Raw genomic sequence first — 18,654 nt, forward strand, 5'->3', positions numbered from 1 at the left:
TGTAAGAAAAACTCATGAGACACTATTCTTTCATCTCTATTTGAGTTTCTGTGCAGCATGGCTTTTGTTATTGTCAACTGTTTCATTTGTGTTGGAGCATTAATGGAAACCAAATTCTCCTCCAAACCGCAAAATTCAATATCACCATTAAACAGCTTGGGAGAAAAACTCCATCATTTTCTCTTGGCTAGGATGAACTTGCTCCTTATTAGCACCAATTTGCATGCTCACTTCCATATTATAAAATAGAGTATCTTTTGGTAGCAGCTTGGGATATCACACAAACAAAATTACTTAATTTGCTAAATTGTTCAACTGAACCTTAATATAGTTTGTTAATCTGAACTGTTATAGATGAATTTGAATGAGTAGACACTATGTCAAACAAGGGATTAGACAGCGCTTTTTTTGACATTAGACAGCGCTTAAAAGCGCTGGCTATACTGGCGCTGGTATAGGTCTTAGACAGCGCTTAATTTACTAAAAAAGCGCTGGCATAGGGGGGGTTTAGACAGCGCTTTTTCAGTAAAAGCGCTGTCTAAAACCCCCCTATGCCAGCGCTTTTTTAGTTAATTTCATGTTGAAATTAACTAAAAAAGCGCTGGCATAGGGGGGTTTAGACAGCGCTTTTACTGAAAAAGCGCTGTCTAAACCCCCCCTATGCCAGCGCTTTTATTAAAAAAGCGCTGGCATAGGTGGTTAATTCAACAAAATATAGTGTAAAAAAGCGCTGGCATAGGGTGGGCTATACCAGCGCTTTTACAGAAAAAGCGCTGGTATAGCCCACCCTATGTCAGCGCTTTTTTACACTATATTTTGTTGAATTAACCACCTATGCCAGCGCTTTTTTGATAAAAGCGCTGTCTAAGGTCAAAATTAAAATGCCTTTACCAGCGCTTTTTGCCTAAAAGCGCTGTCTAAGACTCCAAATTTTGGAGGATCTTTTTATACGTTTTCACCACATTATTTAGCACCTGTAAATTGCAAATTTCAGCAGATTTTCATAAATTGGAGCTTGAATCCAATCTATATGCACCTTATAGTTCAACACATTGTAGTTCTATCTTCTGAATATGCACATATACTTGAAAATCTATATGCATTATAAACACATTATAGTTCAACACAATATACTTCTAATTTCAGCAGTTTTTTGAGTATTTATATATATACTTGAAAATGTTTGCCTTTACAAAAAATCTACACATTTCTAATAACCTCCAAAAATGCTAATCAAAATGTATTTCAACACATTCTAGTTCTATCTTCTAAATATGCTATATAACCTGAAACAACACCAAATAAAGATTGTAGTAAGCAAATGGAATTCACTCAAAGTTATTCAGATCACATTCAAAATTAAAGTAAGAGTTCAATACCTCACAAAACCTGTAGCTCGATAATGAATTGACACAATTCCTCTTTAATTTCATCCAACTGATCTTTTGAGTAATAAGCACATCTATATTCATCAAAGTACTACATAATAATATAACATAGTATGATTTAGTTAAATCTATTTAATTATGAGAAATATGTGTTAAATATGAAAATAACTCATAAGTTAGAAATCCATACATCAGATGGAATATCTGTTCGATCCATAAGAAGAGTTTCTTTCATAAACCTCAACGTGTAATATCCACAATCTATATTATTACGCTGTCGAGGACACTACACATGGAAAAACAATATGGATAAATATCCTATGTTTTATCATGTGTCATCACTAATATAATCAAAATTGTGATAATTAATATACCTCCACTCTATTCCATGTAATGTTATTGGCTTTTCTCTTTGGTACTTGAATTTTTCTTTGTGCTCGAACAGTTTGTATAATGCTATAATGAAATATAAACGAATATTTAGAACAATTCACATAAATAAATAAGTATACACACGAATATTGGGTTATTTGCACTTACGTGTCAACTATCGTCTTCATAGCAGGGTATGTTGTCCAATCAATGTGTAAAGAATCCAAATAATACACAATTTCTTTAAAAGGATTTATCGCGACCAACAACCAATGTCCACTGTAATAAAACAAATGTTAGATGGAAACTTTCTACACGACGTCAAAATATGAAAAATTATAACAGATGAATTTAGATTGAAGAACTAACCCGTCGCCGGTATTAAACGGTAAAAAGAACAACTTTTCTCTATCTGTGTCGGCCATAAAGCGCTCGACTACATACGTCCTGACTTCATCTGGTTTTCTTATCATTTCGGTTAAGTTCGTTTTCATGGGATTTAAGAATGAGAATCTTTGCTCCAACCCACGCGGACCCATCAATTTGTCATATAAATACCTTATATAAAAACATCATTAACATTTAGACTATTCATATGAAACGAGTAAATAACTTGTTCAAGAATTTAAACAAAGTAGATCGGATATACCTCATGTATGTGTTGATAACACCAACGCTTAATTGCGTATGATACAAAATTTGATCAAAATCCTCTTTACCCAATGGCTCGGCATACTCAAAACCAAAAATAGCTCCATCCATAGGTATTAAACGAACACATCCATCCGAAATATCTGTCGTTTAAATAAATATGTATGGAGGCACGCTCTATACTTGGAAGGATTTTTCTTTTTAGCCCCGGTCCTCTTGGAAATTTCAGTCTTCTTAGCAACAGGAATCTAAATATCATATAATTAGTAAGGTGAAGTGTAAGATGACGAATTAACAGGAATCTAAATAGCATATAATTGTGATGTACCTCTTTTTGCGATGCAACTGACTCGATTTCCCGCGCAATCCCCTTATCTTTTGCTTTGGATTTTGTGGGAGTCTAATTAACATTAACATGTAAAAAATGTGTACGTAAAATGCGCGTAAAAAATTTGAATACCTAAAGGTTCATAATGGTTTTAAGCATACCTCATATCCTACGATAATGAGGTCTGTCGGCCATGCAACAAATGAACCTATGGCATCTCCCAATAAAGTTGCATCCGAAACATCGTCAGGATGTGGTAATAACGCATCCTTCTCCAAAGCAATATCAACCGAGACTTTCAAAGATCCAGTAGGGAGCGGTTTAGTGTGAAGTAATTCACCCAAATTGTTATGAACTTTCCCCTTGCCAACCATCCGATAAGTCGGTCTCGCTAAGTAGAGGTGACAAGGTGAAATGCCCTAAAACCAATAATAAATATGACATTTTTAATGTGTATATATGACAATTAAATAAATTAAGCTAATTTAATTTCATAATAAGATATATAATTACCTCTGGAATAGTCGGTTGAAAATTACAATTGATACTATCTTTGTCACTAGTATCTTTAAAACCCGCTGCTCGATCTCTTTCTCTTTCCTTTCTTAATTCAAGAACTTCAGCTTTTAATGCTTCCAAAGTTTGCTGCAGTTCTTTATTGCTAGGAGTCTTTTGTTTTTTAATATTCAAGGATTTTTGAGTGATCCCAAATCCCTTGCCCCTCACCCGACCAGAATACTCGGGAACATCTAATGCTCGACTCAGTATGCTCCTGCAATCAGTGTCTTCATATGGAACTATAGATTGAGATAGAGTCTCCTGAAAATCATATGAACATACACACAATAGTAATGTTATTGCCTTAAGTAAGTGTCAAAGTCAAAGTGTTCGAAATTGGACGATTCAAAAGTGTCAAAGTCAAAGTGTTATTGTCTTAAATAATGCTATACTTACACATTTCTCAAATATTTGTTGAACGTCTTCTTTAATCTTTCCATCCTTACCGACACGGGCTTCCTTCCACAAAACATGTGCCGGAAGAGATGTTTCAGAACTATTCTCCTTTGTTAACTACACATTAAGCATAATATGATCAAATATAACTCATGACAAAATATGATCAAATATAACAAGTATATCAATGCAATTTATAGATACTTACTATAGACTGCTCTAAGCGTCCATATCCAACACGCCCTTTTCTATAGGGATACGCCGGACTTGATGCTCTTTGCCGGTTTGTTTCACTTACACTCTTAAATTCTTGGGTTTTTCGTTTGGATTTAAACGTTTCCCATTCTTTAGGTGAAATCAAACTTGCATATTTAGATGGAAGCTCTGCATCAACAAAAGTACCTTCCGTATCCCTAAGAAAGGTGGTTGATAAAAAGGTTCTAAACCCTCTTAGTAACTTTCCGGCCAATTTGAGACAATGATCTCTTCTGTTTTCTTCGATGTCGAAACACCTCTACGAAAAACATACACACATTGCGTTAGTACAATTAATTTAAAGACATAATCGTCATTAAAAACAAATAACATCACATATGGTACCTTTATCTCACTCCATATTTTGTCTTTAGCTTCGTTCAATTGTTTATTTCTCCAATTATCACAAGTAATTGGAACTTCATTCCTTACCAATGCACCAATAAAACTTGTCAATGTTGAACCGTTAGGCTCAATTAGTTGTCCACCTTCGTTCCAATGCACTTTTATTAAAACGCCTCGATCTCTATCTCGAATAACTTTCTTCATAACCGTTATTCCACGTTTAATTTCCCTTTCCGCACCACCAACGGTCTCATCACCATGTGGGTGATCCTCGTTACTAGCCATCTGTAATAAAGAAAAACATAAACACAATATTAAGCAAATATGAATACAAATCAAGTAAGTGTCAAAGTCAAAGTGTATTGAATTGGACGAAAATTACATGGTAGCCTACAAACGGGCCAAAGGACTCAAAAATGAACTCGATTCGTCCAAATTCCGAGTGGAAGCATGTTTTTTGTAACAGTACAGCAACAGTAAAATCAGGGAAAAAGTTGTCCGAATCGAAAAACAAAGTATACCATTGGCTCCGGAATCGTGGAGAAAGTCTATTTTCATTAATCACATGCATTAAAACTCATCACGATTCAAAAATATAAAGAAATCATGCATTATCAGATATAACTTATAATCAAAGCAATTGAAAACAAAAATATAATGAAATCATGCATTATCAGATATAACTTATAATCAAAGCAATTGAAAACAAAAGAATAAAGAAACCATGGATAATTTACCTAAGTCACTAACATCTCTTTCTTTTCTTTGTTGGAATATTAATCACTTGTTTCTTAGCAATGCGTACGGATGAATTGATCCAAATTCCCTCATTATGATCGTTTCTTATATATGACTCATCCGGTATAAGATCATCAACTTCATCATTTCTATTCAACTCATTCCGTCTAATGCATGACTCATTCTCAACATCAATATCACATTGATCGACACCGCTATCATCAGTGACTTTGTTAGAGAAAAGCACTATAGACCATTTTGTACTCTTCGGGTCATTCACATAGAACACTTGTTTAGCTTGAGATGCTAGAATAAAGGTTCATCTTTGTACCCCACCCTAGTAAGATCAACTTGCAAAAATCCAGACTTATCCATTCGTATGCCACTACTATTCACCCACTTGCAACCAAAGATGGGAATCTGAAACTTCTCGTAATCAAACACCCAAATGTGCTCAATAACTCCAAAATATGACAAATTTGCATATTTGGGGTTTAAGTCCTTCATACTTGATATATGCATTGCTTCAGCTAGCACGGTGACACCACTATTTTGCATAGTACTCTTATCATCTTGTTCTTTGGTATAAAATGTGTATCCATTAATTGAATATGCGCTATGAGAAAACACATGCAAACTTGGACCATATGCCAAACATCTCAACCTTTCTGTTACCGAAGAAGGATCTGAAGAGCGCTTCAAATAAATATGATCCTTCAACCATTGTATGAAACTTTGATTGTGCTCTATAACTATCCAATTTTCATTTCTGTTCGGATTTAACCTTCGGAGTACATCCTTGTGCATTTCAACATATGGCTCAACCTCATTATTATTGTGCAGAACATACAAATGAACTTGATCCCGTTCATCCCTTGATATTGTCACAATTTTATTCCCAATTAATTTTTTACCTTCCATTTTGTCGAAAATCTGAGCTCTGGGGAGTCCAATCGATTGAACGTTAGACAAATATTCAGTACAAAACTCAACAGCTTCTTCAACAATGTATCGTTCAACAATACAACCCTCTGGTCGACTTCGGGATTTCACGTACCCTTTTAATATTTTCATATACCGTTCAGCAGGGTACATCCATCTCATATAAGCTGGTCCACACAACTGTGTCTCTTTCACAAGATGAACAACTAAATGAACCATTATGTCAAAAAAAGACGGAGGAAAATACATTTCAAGCTCACACAAGGTAATTACAATCTCTTTTTGTAGTGTTGGTAAGATCTCGGGATCGATCACCTTACTACAAATTGACCTAAAGAAAAAACACAATTTAGTTATGGCACTTCTTACTTTTTCTGGCAAAATAGAACGTATACCTATCGGTAGAAAATGTTCCATATAACATGGCAATCATGTGTCTTCAAATTCTTCAACTTGAGGTCTTTCATAGAAACAAGTCTTCTGATATCAGATGAGTAACCTTCTGGAACCTTAACTTCACTCAGAGACTTACACAAATTTTTTTTCTCCTTTCTAGATAAAGTAAAAGCGGCAGGTGGTAGATATGTTCGTCTTCCTTTCTTCACGGGTGCTAATTCAGTTCTCATTCCCATTTTTAACATGTCCTGCCTTGCTTTAAGGCCATCCTTAGACTTGCCTTTTATATTGAGTAATGTACCGATAACACTTTCAAATACGTTTTTTTCAATATGCATAACATCGAGAAAATGTCTCACGTACAAAGACTTCCAATATGGCAATTCAAAAAATATCGACCTTTTCTTCCACCCACCTTTCACAATCTTATGTGCAAAAGGCTTGCCAAACTCAGTACGCACATCTTTCACCTTTTCAAAAACTTGTTCACCTGACAATGCGGGTGGAGCTCTACGATGTTCGGTGTCTCCATTGAATGCTTTTCTCCACCCACGGTAGTGATGTTTAGAATGTAAGAATCTACGATGACCGAGAAACACATTCTTCTGGCAAAGTTCCAATCGAATCGTATCGGTTCCGTCTTCACAAACAGGACACGCACGTTGACCTTTAATGCTATACCCAGATAGATTCCCGTATGCTGGAAAATCATTAATTGTGCCAAACAACATCGCCCTCAAATTGAAACTTTCTTTCCTATATCCATCATAAACCTCCACACCGTTCTCCCACAAAATCTTTAAATCTTCGATCAGAGGTGTCAAGTATACGTCTATGTCATTCCCTGGTTGTTTAGGCCCAAAGATTAACATAGATAACATCATGTACTTACGCTTCATACATAGCCACGGAGGTAGGTTATAAATCATAAGAATCACAGGCCATGTGGTATGTGAGATACTTTGAAGACCATGTGGGTTCATTCCATCAGTAGATAATGCCAATCGAAGGTTTCTTGCTTCTGATCCAAACTCAGGATAATCATTATCAATCTTCGACCACTGTGGTGAATCAGCCGGATGCCGATACTTTCCATCAATAATTCTTTCATCTGCATGCCAAGTAAGATGTCTTGCATCGGTTTCACTACGAAACATGCGCCTAAATCTCGGAATTATCGGAAAATACCATAAGACTTTTGCGGGAGATAATCTTTTCTTATATCGAGACAAACCGCATTTAGGGCACTCAGTTAACATTGCATATTCGTTACGAAACAAAATGCAATCGTTAGGACAAGCATGTATCTTATCATAGCTCATGCCAATAGAGCACAACATTTTTTTTGCCTCATAGGTTCGATTAGGAAGAACATTATCATCCGGTAGCATTTCTCTCATAAGGGCCAACAACTCTGTGAAACTTTTATCCGACCATCCATTGCCCGCCTTTAAGTTGTACAACTTTAATACCGCAGAAAGTCTTGAGAATTTAGTGCAACCTTTGTACAACGGTTTCTCTGCATCGCTTACCATCCTCTCAAACATTTCAGGACAATCATGAAGATCTTCATCCAGTGCTTCTACAATCTCTTCAACTCGATCACAATCGTATGTTTCCGTGTCTTTGTCGTATGAAGCATAGGTCGTATTACTTTTCTCCCTCTGTTCAACATTCTCGTTAATTTTCTCACCATGAAATATCCAACACGTATAACTTCGATCAATTCCACGCATCAGTAAATGCGATTTCAATCCATCTGCGTCAACCCGACCCATATAACAACAACCCAAGCAAGGACATTTCATTCGACTGGGGTCTTTGACATGTTCAACAGCAAACTTAACGAATTCCAATACCCCATTCTCGTACTCTTTCGACAATCGATCGGCAGACATCCATTTTTTATCCATGGTTTTCCTAAATTATTCACGCAACTATTTCAAAACAACATAAAAGAAGAATTTCCTAAGATAAACACTTTCGCGTCACAAAAAGAAGATTATTACAAACTAATAAATTATATATATATATATATATATATATATATATATATATATATATATATATATATTCTTCTACTAACTATGAAGTGAAGTAACTATAACTATGTTGTAGTTATGCTATTAAAATCATGACAATTTGGATATTTATTATGATTGAATGTCAAATGATTGGAAATAATTTAGAGGACTAACACCCTATATGAATAAACAACTTATTTCCGCGTTTATCATATAATTGCTTATATTATAAGTCATTTCTATGAAAAAAGAAGAAGAGGCAATAAGTTACTACCTTTTAATTGTGGATGTCAACAAAGCTTGTTAGCAATAGTCCTCAATTGAGTCCTAAGGAAATGAACACCCTATAAAATAAACAACAGCTTATTAGACATTAAACAGATCAAGCAATGTATCAATCAGTCAGTAAAGTAATCAACTAAAGTACAAGCAATTCAAGTAGGGTAATATGTCAATCCAAAACTAGTTCAGCATTGTCAAAAACCAATTTAATACCAATCCAACTTAGCAAAATATTTTCCAAACCAGTCCAACACATTCAAGCAAATAACAAGTGTAGTTCAAATGTGCAATATAGTTCAGCAGTCCAACATAATTCAAGTTTAATCAGTTCAGTTTCATGGCATCAGAAAAAAAACAATTCAACAAGGTAAAATCACAAGCCAAGTCAATGCAGTTCCATTCAATTAACTTTGACTCACATCATTCCCATTCTAACAAGCTAGCCTTTCTTTAACTGTCTAACAGCTGACCTGCATTTTCTAAACTTGCATTTCAGTTTTTCATTCTAACACTAACCACACTAATTAACTATTTCATTAACACTAACACCATCTCCCTTTAACAGTTCTATCTAATCCTATCCAACTTACACGCCAATGCTAACAATCACATTTAACACTTGCTACAATTCATCATCAGTATAATAGAAACCTAATGGAAGCAAACACAAACCATCTCCCTTTGACATGGTGATTAATATCAAAATATATACATTTGTTAACATACCACAAAAGAATCAACTGCCCTAACACACAAAAGAATCAACTGCCCTAACACAAGAGAATCAACTGCCCTAACACATGAACCACAAAAGAATCAACCCAGAAGCAAACCTTTATCACTAATAAACTGCCCTAAATAAAGAAAGATGAAACGAACAGAAAATGCACTTACAAAAATGTAAACGGTGATGAACGAAGTGAGTGATGAACGCAGGAATCAAGAATGGAGGTTTTGGGAGAAGCAGTGATGATGAACGCAACGAGTATGAACGCAGTGAGAAGAAGGTTGTGGGAGCGAGGGAAACAAAATGGGTCTTAACGTACTGAATGAATTCATATATTATAATTTACTAAAAAAAAATTTGGTAAATAAGGCCTTAGACAGCGCTTTTATGAAAAGCGCTGGCTAAGCTCACAAATTAAAATGGCCTTAGACAGCGCTTTGAAGGAAAGCGCTGGCACAGGAGGGGTCAATAGCAGCGCTTCTAAAAGCGCTGTATAAGGTAGGCCTTATACAGCGCTTTTTTTAAAAATTTAAAAGGCCTTAGACAGCGCTTTTGGGAGAAGCGCTGTATAAGGTGACCTTGTCAAAAGCGCTGTATAAGGTAGGCCTTATACAGCGCTTTTATTGTGATTAATTTAAATAATTTTAAGGCCTTATACAGCGCTTCTCCCAAAAGCGCTGTCTAAGGTGACCTTCTAAAAAGCGCTGTATAAGGTAGGCCTTAGACAGCGCTTTTGTTGTGATTAATTTAAATAATTTTAAGGCCTTAGACAGCGCTTTTGGGAGAAGCGCTGTATAAGGTGGACCTTCTCAAAAGCGCTGTCTAAGGTAGGCCATTTAGCAGCGCTTTTAAAAAGCGCTGTCTAAGACTTTTTATTTTTTTTTAACGTGTAGCAGCGCTTTTGGAGAAAAGCGCTGTCTAAGGGGCGCTGCCAAAAACCTGTTTTGGCGTAGTGAGATGAATATTGCTTTGTTAGAGCTATTTATGAAATGATTGGTTGGTTGAATTCGATTGTGTATGGTTTGAATTGGATGGTGTAAATCTTAATTGTGAATTGTATGTGATTTAGTAGGGATGGTCCTTAGTAGGATGAACAATACTTGATCAAGGCATGAAGTCATGGCACATGGATAGGTTATGGCACATGAAGACAACATCAAGAATAATGAAGGCTTTCGAGACCCAAAAGATGTGGATGGCTTGTGAAAGAAGAAAAAGTAGGATAGGATTAGAATTAGATACTTCACTTTAGTTAACCATTTGATCAAAAAGTCAACAGTTGATCAAAGTTAATTGTAGGTCAAAGTTGTATTTTTTTTGTGTAAGTTTTGGATTTTTGCAATGATTTGTGATGTAATTAGATGTAAACTTTGATGACTTTGTAATGAATTTATATGGCCTTATGAATGCAAAATGGATTTGTAAACTTGTAAGGTTTAATTCCCAAATGAATTCTCCTCCAAATTGTGTGACTTCTGAATTAATCTTGTATTTGAACATGTACTTGAATGATTTCTTGAAGGTGCCTTAAATCCCAATAAAAAAATTAGTCTTAGAATGTATGAAATAAAGCCCATAATGAGGTCAATGAATGCAATGTAAACCTCCATAATTAACCATGATGATCTTTGTACCTCCTGATCAAATTAAAACCAACAATGCAACACACACAACCCATTAGTGCTAAAAGTCAGTAAATTAGGGTTTTGTGGAACTTGGTGTTGAGAATGTGTCAAGTGTGAGTAGTGTGGATAATAGTCCCACATTGGTTGATAATATGGAGACTTGAGCATTTATAAGTGAGAGAACTCACTCATCTATCACCTTAAGGTTTTTGGTGAATATGTGGTGTGTCTCTCACAAAGGTGTTGCTCTAGAAAAAGAAGTCACACAATATTCAATGCTCCATAGTGAAAAACTCCCCCCAACAGTAGGTTCATAAGATAGGCTTTTTCCAACTTGAATGCACCACTAGAGAAATTTAGGCTTGATTCTTGGAAAAGTGAAAAACTCCCCCCAACAGTTGGTTCATAAGATAGGCTTTTTCCAACTTGAATGCACCACTAGAGAAATTTAGGCTTGATTCTTGGAAAAACCACAGTTCCTTGTTATCCATAAGTAACAAGAACCTTTGAATTCAGGATGCTTAATGCAAATGGTAGAATGAATGTGTTATGATGCTAATGCATATGCAGATGAATCATAAACCAAAAGTCCGATGAAAATGAAAAAAGGATGACAAATTTTGAGGTATGACACTCATCATCCTAATGTTCCTCAAATTCGAGAGGTGATTTGGCGCCCCCTATTATCAATTGGATTAAATGCAATATAGATGACTCATCTTTAGAAAATTTTAGTTCTTCCTCTTGTACCGATATTTTCAGAGTATAATCACCCTTCACCAAAATAGAAAAATAATATTTGTAAATCGACCATTCAACTATAATGTGTTACATAATATCATATCAAGAATTCAAACTTTTTCTACAAAGATAAATGATTTTTAGTGTTGTTAATAATTTTTTTTAGTTTGTTGATGATGAATCTGACGATCAAAATTTTAGTTAACTGTTTGATGATGAATCTGACTATCAAACTACTTTTGGAGGAATGAACGACGAAGTTTAACTTAATGCTAATAATTTGGACCGTCTTCATTAAATATATATTTTATGCTTAATATAAACGTTATTCCAAAACCAATCATGGATAGCCTTATTTGGACTAATCCCCGACTCCTTTACTATTTAAAAAAAACTAAAGTATTGACCAAAAAAACTTTTTTTTGAACAAGAGTAGACCAAGACTTCTTTGTCAAGTGGTTGTTTAATTAATTTTTTATTCTATCCATTCCCAAAATTTGAAAAACCAGAGACTACAGAGTTACTGTATATGAAAAGCAATTAACAAAAATTATATACTATATTTTGCACAATGACCGAGAAGCTTTTCATATAATTTATTCTCGATATTTTTGAGGTATGTCGTATATAAATTAAAAAATAATCTAGTATAGAAAAACAACTTCTATCTCAAACCCAACAACCGTAAATGTCATCGTTTTTCTCATCACTGTTTTTCCTGCTTCTGATAATTCAACCATACCCAATGAATCTCACACAAGCAGAAAAAAACATATTCATACTAGCCGGACAAAGCAACATGGCCGGCAGAGGAGGCGTAACAAACGACACAACAACCGGTGCAACAACCTGGGACGGCATCGTTCCATCTCAATGCAACCCAAACCCTTCAATCCTTAAACTCAACTCACATCTCAAATGGGTGGAAGCACAAGAGCCTCTTCACGAAGACATAGATAGAGAAAAAACAAACGGGATTGGACCAGGAATGGCGTTTGCGAATCATGTGTTGGAAAAGAACATGGGAGTTGGTGTGGTGGGGTTGGTCCCATGTGCGATTGGTGGTTCCAATATAAGTGAATGGGAAAAGGGTAAAGTGCTTTATAGCCACATGATGAAGAGGGTTAAAGCTTCGTTGCGTGATGGTGGTGGTGATGTTCGAGGGGTTCTTTGGTTTCAAGGAGAGTCTGATACGGTGAGTTTAAGGGATGCGGAGTCTTATCAAAGTAGAGTTCGCAGGTTTTTCTTGGATGTTCGTGCTGATTTGCAGACTCCATTGCTTCCTATAATTCAGGTTTTTTTTAATAATATTTATATGAAATATTTAAATAGATTATTTATTTTGAAATAGAGAGTGTGTTTAGTAGTTATTAATCAATCATTAAACTGTTAGGTTCAGATTGGTTTGCTCTTATTTTCAATGAAAAGTGGTTGGGGTGTATAGAAATCTCTTCTATGTTAAGTATATTTCAAAATATGTATAAATTGGAAAATATTTAGCTATCAAAGTTTTTAAAATTAACATTGGGTTCTACCAAATTTATATAGAATATTGATATAATTTAAATTTTAACCAATCATAAAAAAATATTTAAAAAATGTATGTTATAAAGTGAATAGGTAGTATTCCTCTCCTAAAAATTCTAATGTCTTTTAATTCAAGGGTTCACTATTTTCTCTGCTTGAGAAACAAACAAGATTGTTTTCCCAAATTATATTGTACATACATCGCTTTTAGAACTGCAAAAATAGTACTTCCTATGTTAGATATTACTAAATATAATAATTTTACAGTACTTATTTATCAACGATTATCTATTAAATACATAATAGTAATTAGGGGATAGAATATGTTAGAACAACCAACATGAACATATGATTTAGTCTACAGAGATTAGGTTATGTAAGATTTTTTTTAAGGAAAATGCTAATGAATGTTTATGGAATACTCTTTAAGAATCTTAAATATTAAGCTTTTAAAAAAATATGTGTAATTAGTGCATTGGAAATTAAACTGTTTTACTTTTTTAAAAAATAATTTTTTAATATGGAATCTTTAAAGAGTGTTCAGGGACACTAGTTAACAAGATATTTTTTTAAAAAGGTCTATGTTTTGTTTAAATCTATTTAGTAAAAAAGGTTACATCCCGGATCATAAAAAAAATATCTTAAACATATCACACCGACTTATTTAAACAAACATGAATTATTCTATTTTTATTATAATTGTTATGTAGTATTTAAATTAAAATACAAAAACAAAATTTTGTTATCTTGAAAAACTTATGAAAATATGATGAAAACATTTTATGTGCATGTCATAAATTGTTTTCATAAGTTTTCCTGAACAAATAGTCTCAAAAAACTTATGATATAAGGTAATTCCAGATAAGTCAATTCGAACAAATTTTTAATATCATTGATCTTTTAGTTTTTTAGTTTATATAAACATTAATTGAATTACTTATTTTCATATGTTCAAATGAAACAGACTTTAAGTAGGCTAACATGCCAATCAGACATTCAAAAAGGCCAAACTCAGATCTAAAAATAAGCCTATGACAGGCTGTAGGTCAGACTTAGACTTTAATATTTTTGTTAGGTCAGACTTAGGTTTGACAAAGCCTAACTCTGTCCAACATATTCTCACCCCTAGCAATAACTAGAAAGTATGAACATAAAGGAAGCAAAGATAGACTAAAAGTTTGTCATCTGAAACATGTAAGTAATATTTTGGGGAGATTAAAGGAAGCAAATGAGAGATTGACGATCTATATAAAAAAGAAGAGTAAGGCATGTTATCCAAATTTGAGTTTAAGGATGTTGGATTAATATCTTCCGCAAGTGATTTATCTTTCTATACTAGTAAGCAATGACAAATGGCAAGATTGTTATGGTTCAAAAAGCTGGATGCAAACTTAAAATTCTTCCATGTAGTAATGTGAGGAAGGAGAAGAAGTAATATTATCCATAATATCACCTCTAACATCGTCATAGTGGAAGGGCCATCGGTGTGAGAGATCTTGTTTAACCATTTTAAGAATAACTTTCAAGCCTATTAATTTTGTTAGAGCAAGGATGGATGATATTTCAAATCAAGACTCTTATAGACAGTGAGGTGGCTCAGCTAGTTAGTCCTCTTTCAAAGGAAGAGGTGAAGAAGGCTATATGGGACTGAGAAAGCTTCAAAAACTCATGCCACAGTGGAATTGATTTTGGTTTCATTAAAAAATTTGGTCGGATCTTAAATTGAATTTTATGAGATTTGTGTCAATTTACAAATGGCAAGTTCGTCAAAGGTTCTCATTGCACCTTCATCGCATAGATTCCTAAAATCAATACCTCCAAAAATTGTTAGACTTTCGACTAAATTCTTTAGTGGGGTGTATATATAAGGTTATGTCTAAGGTTCTAACAAAAATCACATAAGACTGTTTATTTATTTCTGACACCTAGTCAACTTTTTTAAAAAGCAGACAAATATTGGATATTATCTTTATAGAGAACGAGGTGGTGGATAACGCAAAGAAGAGGGAAAATTTGGTGATGTTTAAAGTATATTTTGATAAGGCATATGATAAATTAGAATGAGGGGTATTTGGAAGATGTAATGGGAAATATGGGCTTCCCAAGGAGATGGAAACATTGGATTGTGGAGTGTAGTGAGTCTGCTTCAGCATTTGTTCTCATTAACAAAAGTTTAATTGAAGAATTTGCAATGAAAATGGGCTTGAGATTGTGTGATCCTCTATAATAGTTTTTGTTCCTGATTGCGGAAAAAGTCATGAATGTTAGGTTGAACGCTTCACTCGAATCTGGTCTCTTTACAAGTTATAGGATAAACATATATATACTCTAATTTCATAATCTCCAACTTGCAATTTGCCGAGGACACATTAATTCTATGCGAGGAGAGTTGATAAAATAATAGATCTTTGAAGGCGATTTTGATGCTTTTTAAAATTATTTCGGGTTTAAAGGTTAACTTTCATAAATATTTGATTAGAGGATAAACGATTTTAATTTAGACTTAATATGCAAGTGGTTCTGGAGGATGCATATTGACTAGGATGATTTGTGGTATAAAATTTTAGCAACTAGGTATGGGTAAAAGGTGGTTGTATTAAAGGGATGTAGAAATGTGTCTATATGATGAAAGGACTTGTCTAGAGTCATGGAAGGGGAGAGGTTGATTCAAGATCGATGGTCAAACGGCCGCTTGTCCTGTTCAGCGGGGAATGGGGAATGAAATTTGTCAAACGATCGCTTGTCATGTCCGTCGTCATTTTGGGTTAACGACTAAAAGAATATTTATATATTGAAGATGAAAAGATTAGGTTGAGAGTAAGGATGACTAGGTTGGAAGTGGCAAATGCGATATTTTGCTTAAGAGAGAGAGAGAGAGAGAGAGAGAGAGAGTTCTAGTATTTGTTGGATAACATTGTATTGTAGAAAAAATATTGTTGACCATTAGGAGCAGACCCTTGATTGTGATGATGGTTACTTAGTAAAAGGTGGATATATAATATTTTGAATCATGAAGATTACACTAATCCCAATTTGACACGAGAGCTCGTTTGGAACGAAATCACACTGCTTAAATATCCTTATTAAAGACAATCTAGAGTATCGTGGAATAATACCCTTGGGTTTTAGAGGGTGTACATGTGGATGCCAAAAGAGATGAAAATCTCAACATCTATACCTAAAGTGAATTTTTGGGAAAGATTTGAAGTAATTTCTTGTAGTCGCTCGATTCTTTTGATTCATTCAAATGACATTAACTATCATACCCTTCAATTTTATGGATCACATTATTTAATTAAGAAGACTCTTAAGTGCTTTCAAATCATTTGATTAACACATATTTAAGTTATCTAGAAGAAAATAAATTTGTGTGTGTTCCACGAGAAGGAATCAATATTTTCACATTTGATTGAAAAGGTAGAAATCCTTTAAACATTTTACTCTATCTATTATTTTTAGGAATATTACAACTGCTAATATTTATATTCTACCGTGTAATTAGCTTTCTTGTTTCTTTTTTGTTTTGTTTGATATTAGTGAATCTCTGATTTTAATCTTTCTTAGACACATCTTATTCTTAAGAGGATTCATTTAATTTTTTTATTATATATATATATATATATATATATATATATATATATATATATAATATATATATATATATATATCTATATATATATATATATATTATAATATAATATATAATAGATATATATATATATATATATTATATATATTATATATATATATATATATATATATATATATATATATTATATATATATATATATATAGATATATATATATATTATATATATATATATATATATATATATATATATATATATATATATATATATATATATATATATCAATTTGTGTTTGAATATTAGAAACACAAATATTAAAATTAAACATTTAAAATATTATACATCACAAAATAAATAAAAAGTTTATTTGTAGGAACCAATCACATTAATTATAATTTTCCTGAAAGGTTGACACAGACTCTCTAATTTCATTTTCTTTAAATAAAAAGGTAATATAAACTTTCTATACCTGTTGATATATTGTTAATATGTTAATGTTGAACAAGTGTTAGATTAAGCATAGTATAATCATTGATTACCTATCGGATGATTTCTTGTCAATTCATGCTAACTACCACTAACACATAGTGTCAATAAATTACTTCCATAGCTTAACAACTTGATGCATTGATTTTCCCTTGCTAATTACTTCACAAAGACAACTTAAACTCAATACTAAGCTATCTAGAAACCTTTTAACAAAAATCTTAATCCAAGAGAGTAAATCATCTCTATCATTAACCATATTAACTTGTATGTATGTATCATCTCTTACTTTCTCACTTATTTAATTATATTGATATTTTTTCTCATTTATTTTAATTATGTATTATAGGTGGCTTTAGCATCAGGATCAGGCCCATACGTAGAGATAGTGAGACAAGCCCAGCTGGGTATAGACCTCCTGAGTTTGAAAACTGTGGATGCTAAGGGCTTGCCTCTTCAGCCCGATGGGCTTCATCTTTCCACCCAGGCCCAAGTTGAGCTTGGAAAGATGATGGGTGATGCATTCCTTCAATTTGTACCTTCTTCAATTCCAAGTCCAAATGTACATCATAATAATGTTAGTCCAATACGTAAGGAGTCCTCAAATTCTATTGGGCTTTCTAATTTTGTTTCTCATATTTACATAGTTCCTTTGTTCACAACATTTCTCATAATGATTTCTTAACTTTCTTGTAGAGGTGTTGATTATTCACATTAATATTAATATATAAATATAAATAAATGTTATCACCTGAGATTACCCTGGACCAACACATTACACTCATCTAGCTCACCCATCATATAAACTTTTTTTTTTTTTTTTTGCATGAAAGTGGCATTTAAAGTCTCCAAGAAAATTCAAGAAATGTACATGGATCTTTTCAATCATGAAGCATGAGACCTTTAAATTATACATGTATCTTTTCAATCATGAAGCATGAGACCTTTAAATTGCACTTAGTGGAATTTATGAGGTGCCAACCTTATGGTTTTGCAATTGATATTCCATTGCAAAACTATATATTGATAACTATATTCAAAGTACAATATGGCTAAGAGTGTCTCTAATTGGTGCAAACCTTATCCAATGAAAGAGTTTGATATGATAAAATAAGTAATAATAAAATTGTTGAAGTATTTTTTAAAGATATCATAAAAGTAAATAAATAACTTTAATTTAAGAAAGGAAGACCCTTTTGATTGGTTTCGTTGGTCATTTTGGGATTGACTACATTATACAAAATAATATGATGTTTACTCAAGCTATTCTGGTGCAGAAGAGA

At 33.3% G+C, this 18,654-nt stretch overlaps 3 protein-coding genes across 3 annotated transcripts; 1 reads left to right on the forward strand and 2 right to left on the reverse strand.

Moving 5' to 3' along the window:
- Positions 1-851: 851 nt before the first annotated feature.
- LOC127088080 (uncharacterized) lies at positions 852-2,557 on the reverse strand. The gene is made up of 7 exons (XM_051028993.1): positions 2,410-2,557; positions 2,130-2,318; positions 1,929-2,039; positions 1,763-1,844; positions 1,579-1,674; positions 1,380-1,479; positions 852-1,286 (listed from the first exon to the last, which is right to left on the reverse strand). Exons 1-6 carry the CDS (start codon positions 2,520-2,522, stop codon positions 1,381-1,383), a joined length of 690 nt encoding a protein of 229 aa, XP_050884950.1. The 5' UTR covers positions 2,523-2,557; the 3' UTR covers positions 852-1,286; position 1,380.
- On the reverse strand, positions 2,528-4,879 carry LOC127079069 (uncharacterized). Its single transcript, XM_051019477.1, has 8 exons — positions 4,676-4,879; positions 4,294-4,578; positions 3,902-4,207; positions 3,694-3,810; positions 3,253-3,558; positions 2,901-3,158; positions 2,740-2,811; positions 2,528-2,659 (listed from the first exon to the last, which is right to left on the reverse strand). The coding sequence occupies exons 1-8, from the start codon at positions 4,862-4,864 to the stop codon at positions 2,528-2,530; spliced, it is 1,665 nt and encodes a 554-aa protein (XP_050875434.1). The 5' UTR covers positions 4,865-4,879.
- A 7,386-nt stretch (positions 4,880-12,265) lies between these two features.
- Positions 12,266-18,131, forward strand: LOC127088081 (probable carbohydrate esterase At4g34215). The gene is made up of 2 exons (XM_051028994.1): positions 12,266-13,062; positions 17,721-18,131. Exons 1-2 carry the CDS (start codon positions 12,457-12,459, stop codon positions 18,054-18,056), a joined length of 942 nt encoding a protein of 313 aa, XP_050884951.1. The 5' UTR covers positions 12,266-12,456; the 3' UTR covers positions 18,057-18,131.
- The last annotated feature ends 523 nt before the right edge of the window (positions 18,132-18,654 follow it).

Source organism: Lathyrus oleraceus, chromosome 5, assembly GCF_024323335.1.
Source record: "Lathyrus oleraceus cultivar Zhongwan6 chromosome 5, CAAS_Psat_ZW6_1.0, whole genome shotgun sequence".
Lineage (NCBI taxonomy): Eukaryota > Viridiplantae > Streptophyta > Magnoliopsida > Fabales > Fabaceae > Lathyrus > Lathyrus oleraceus.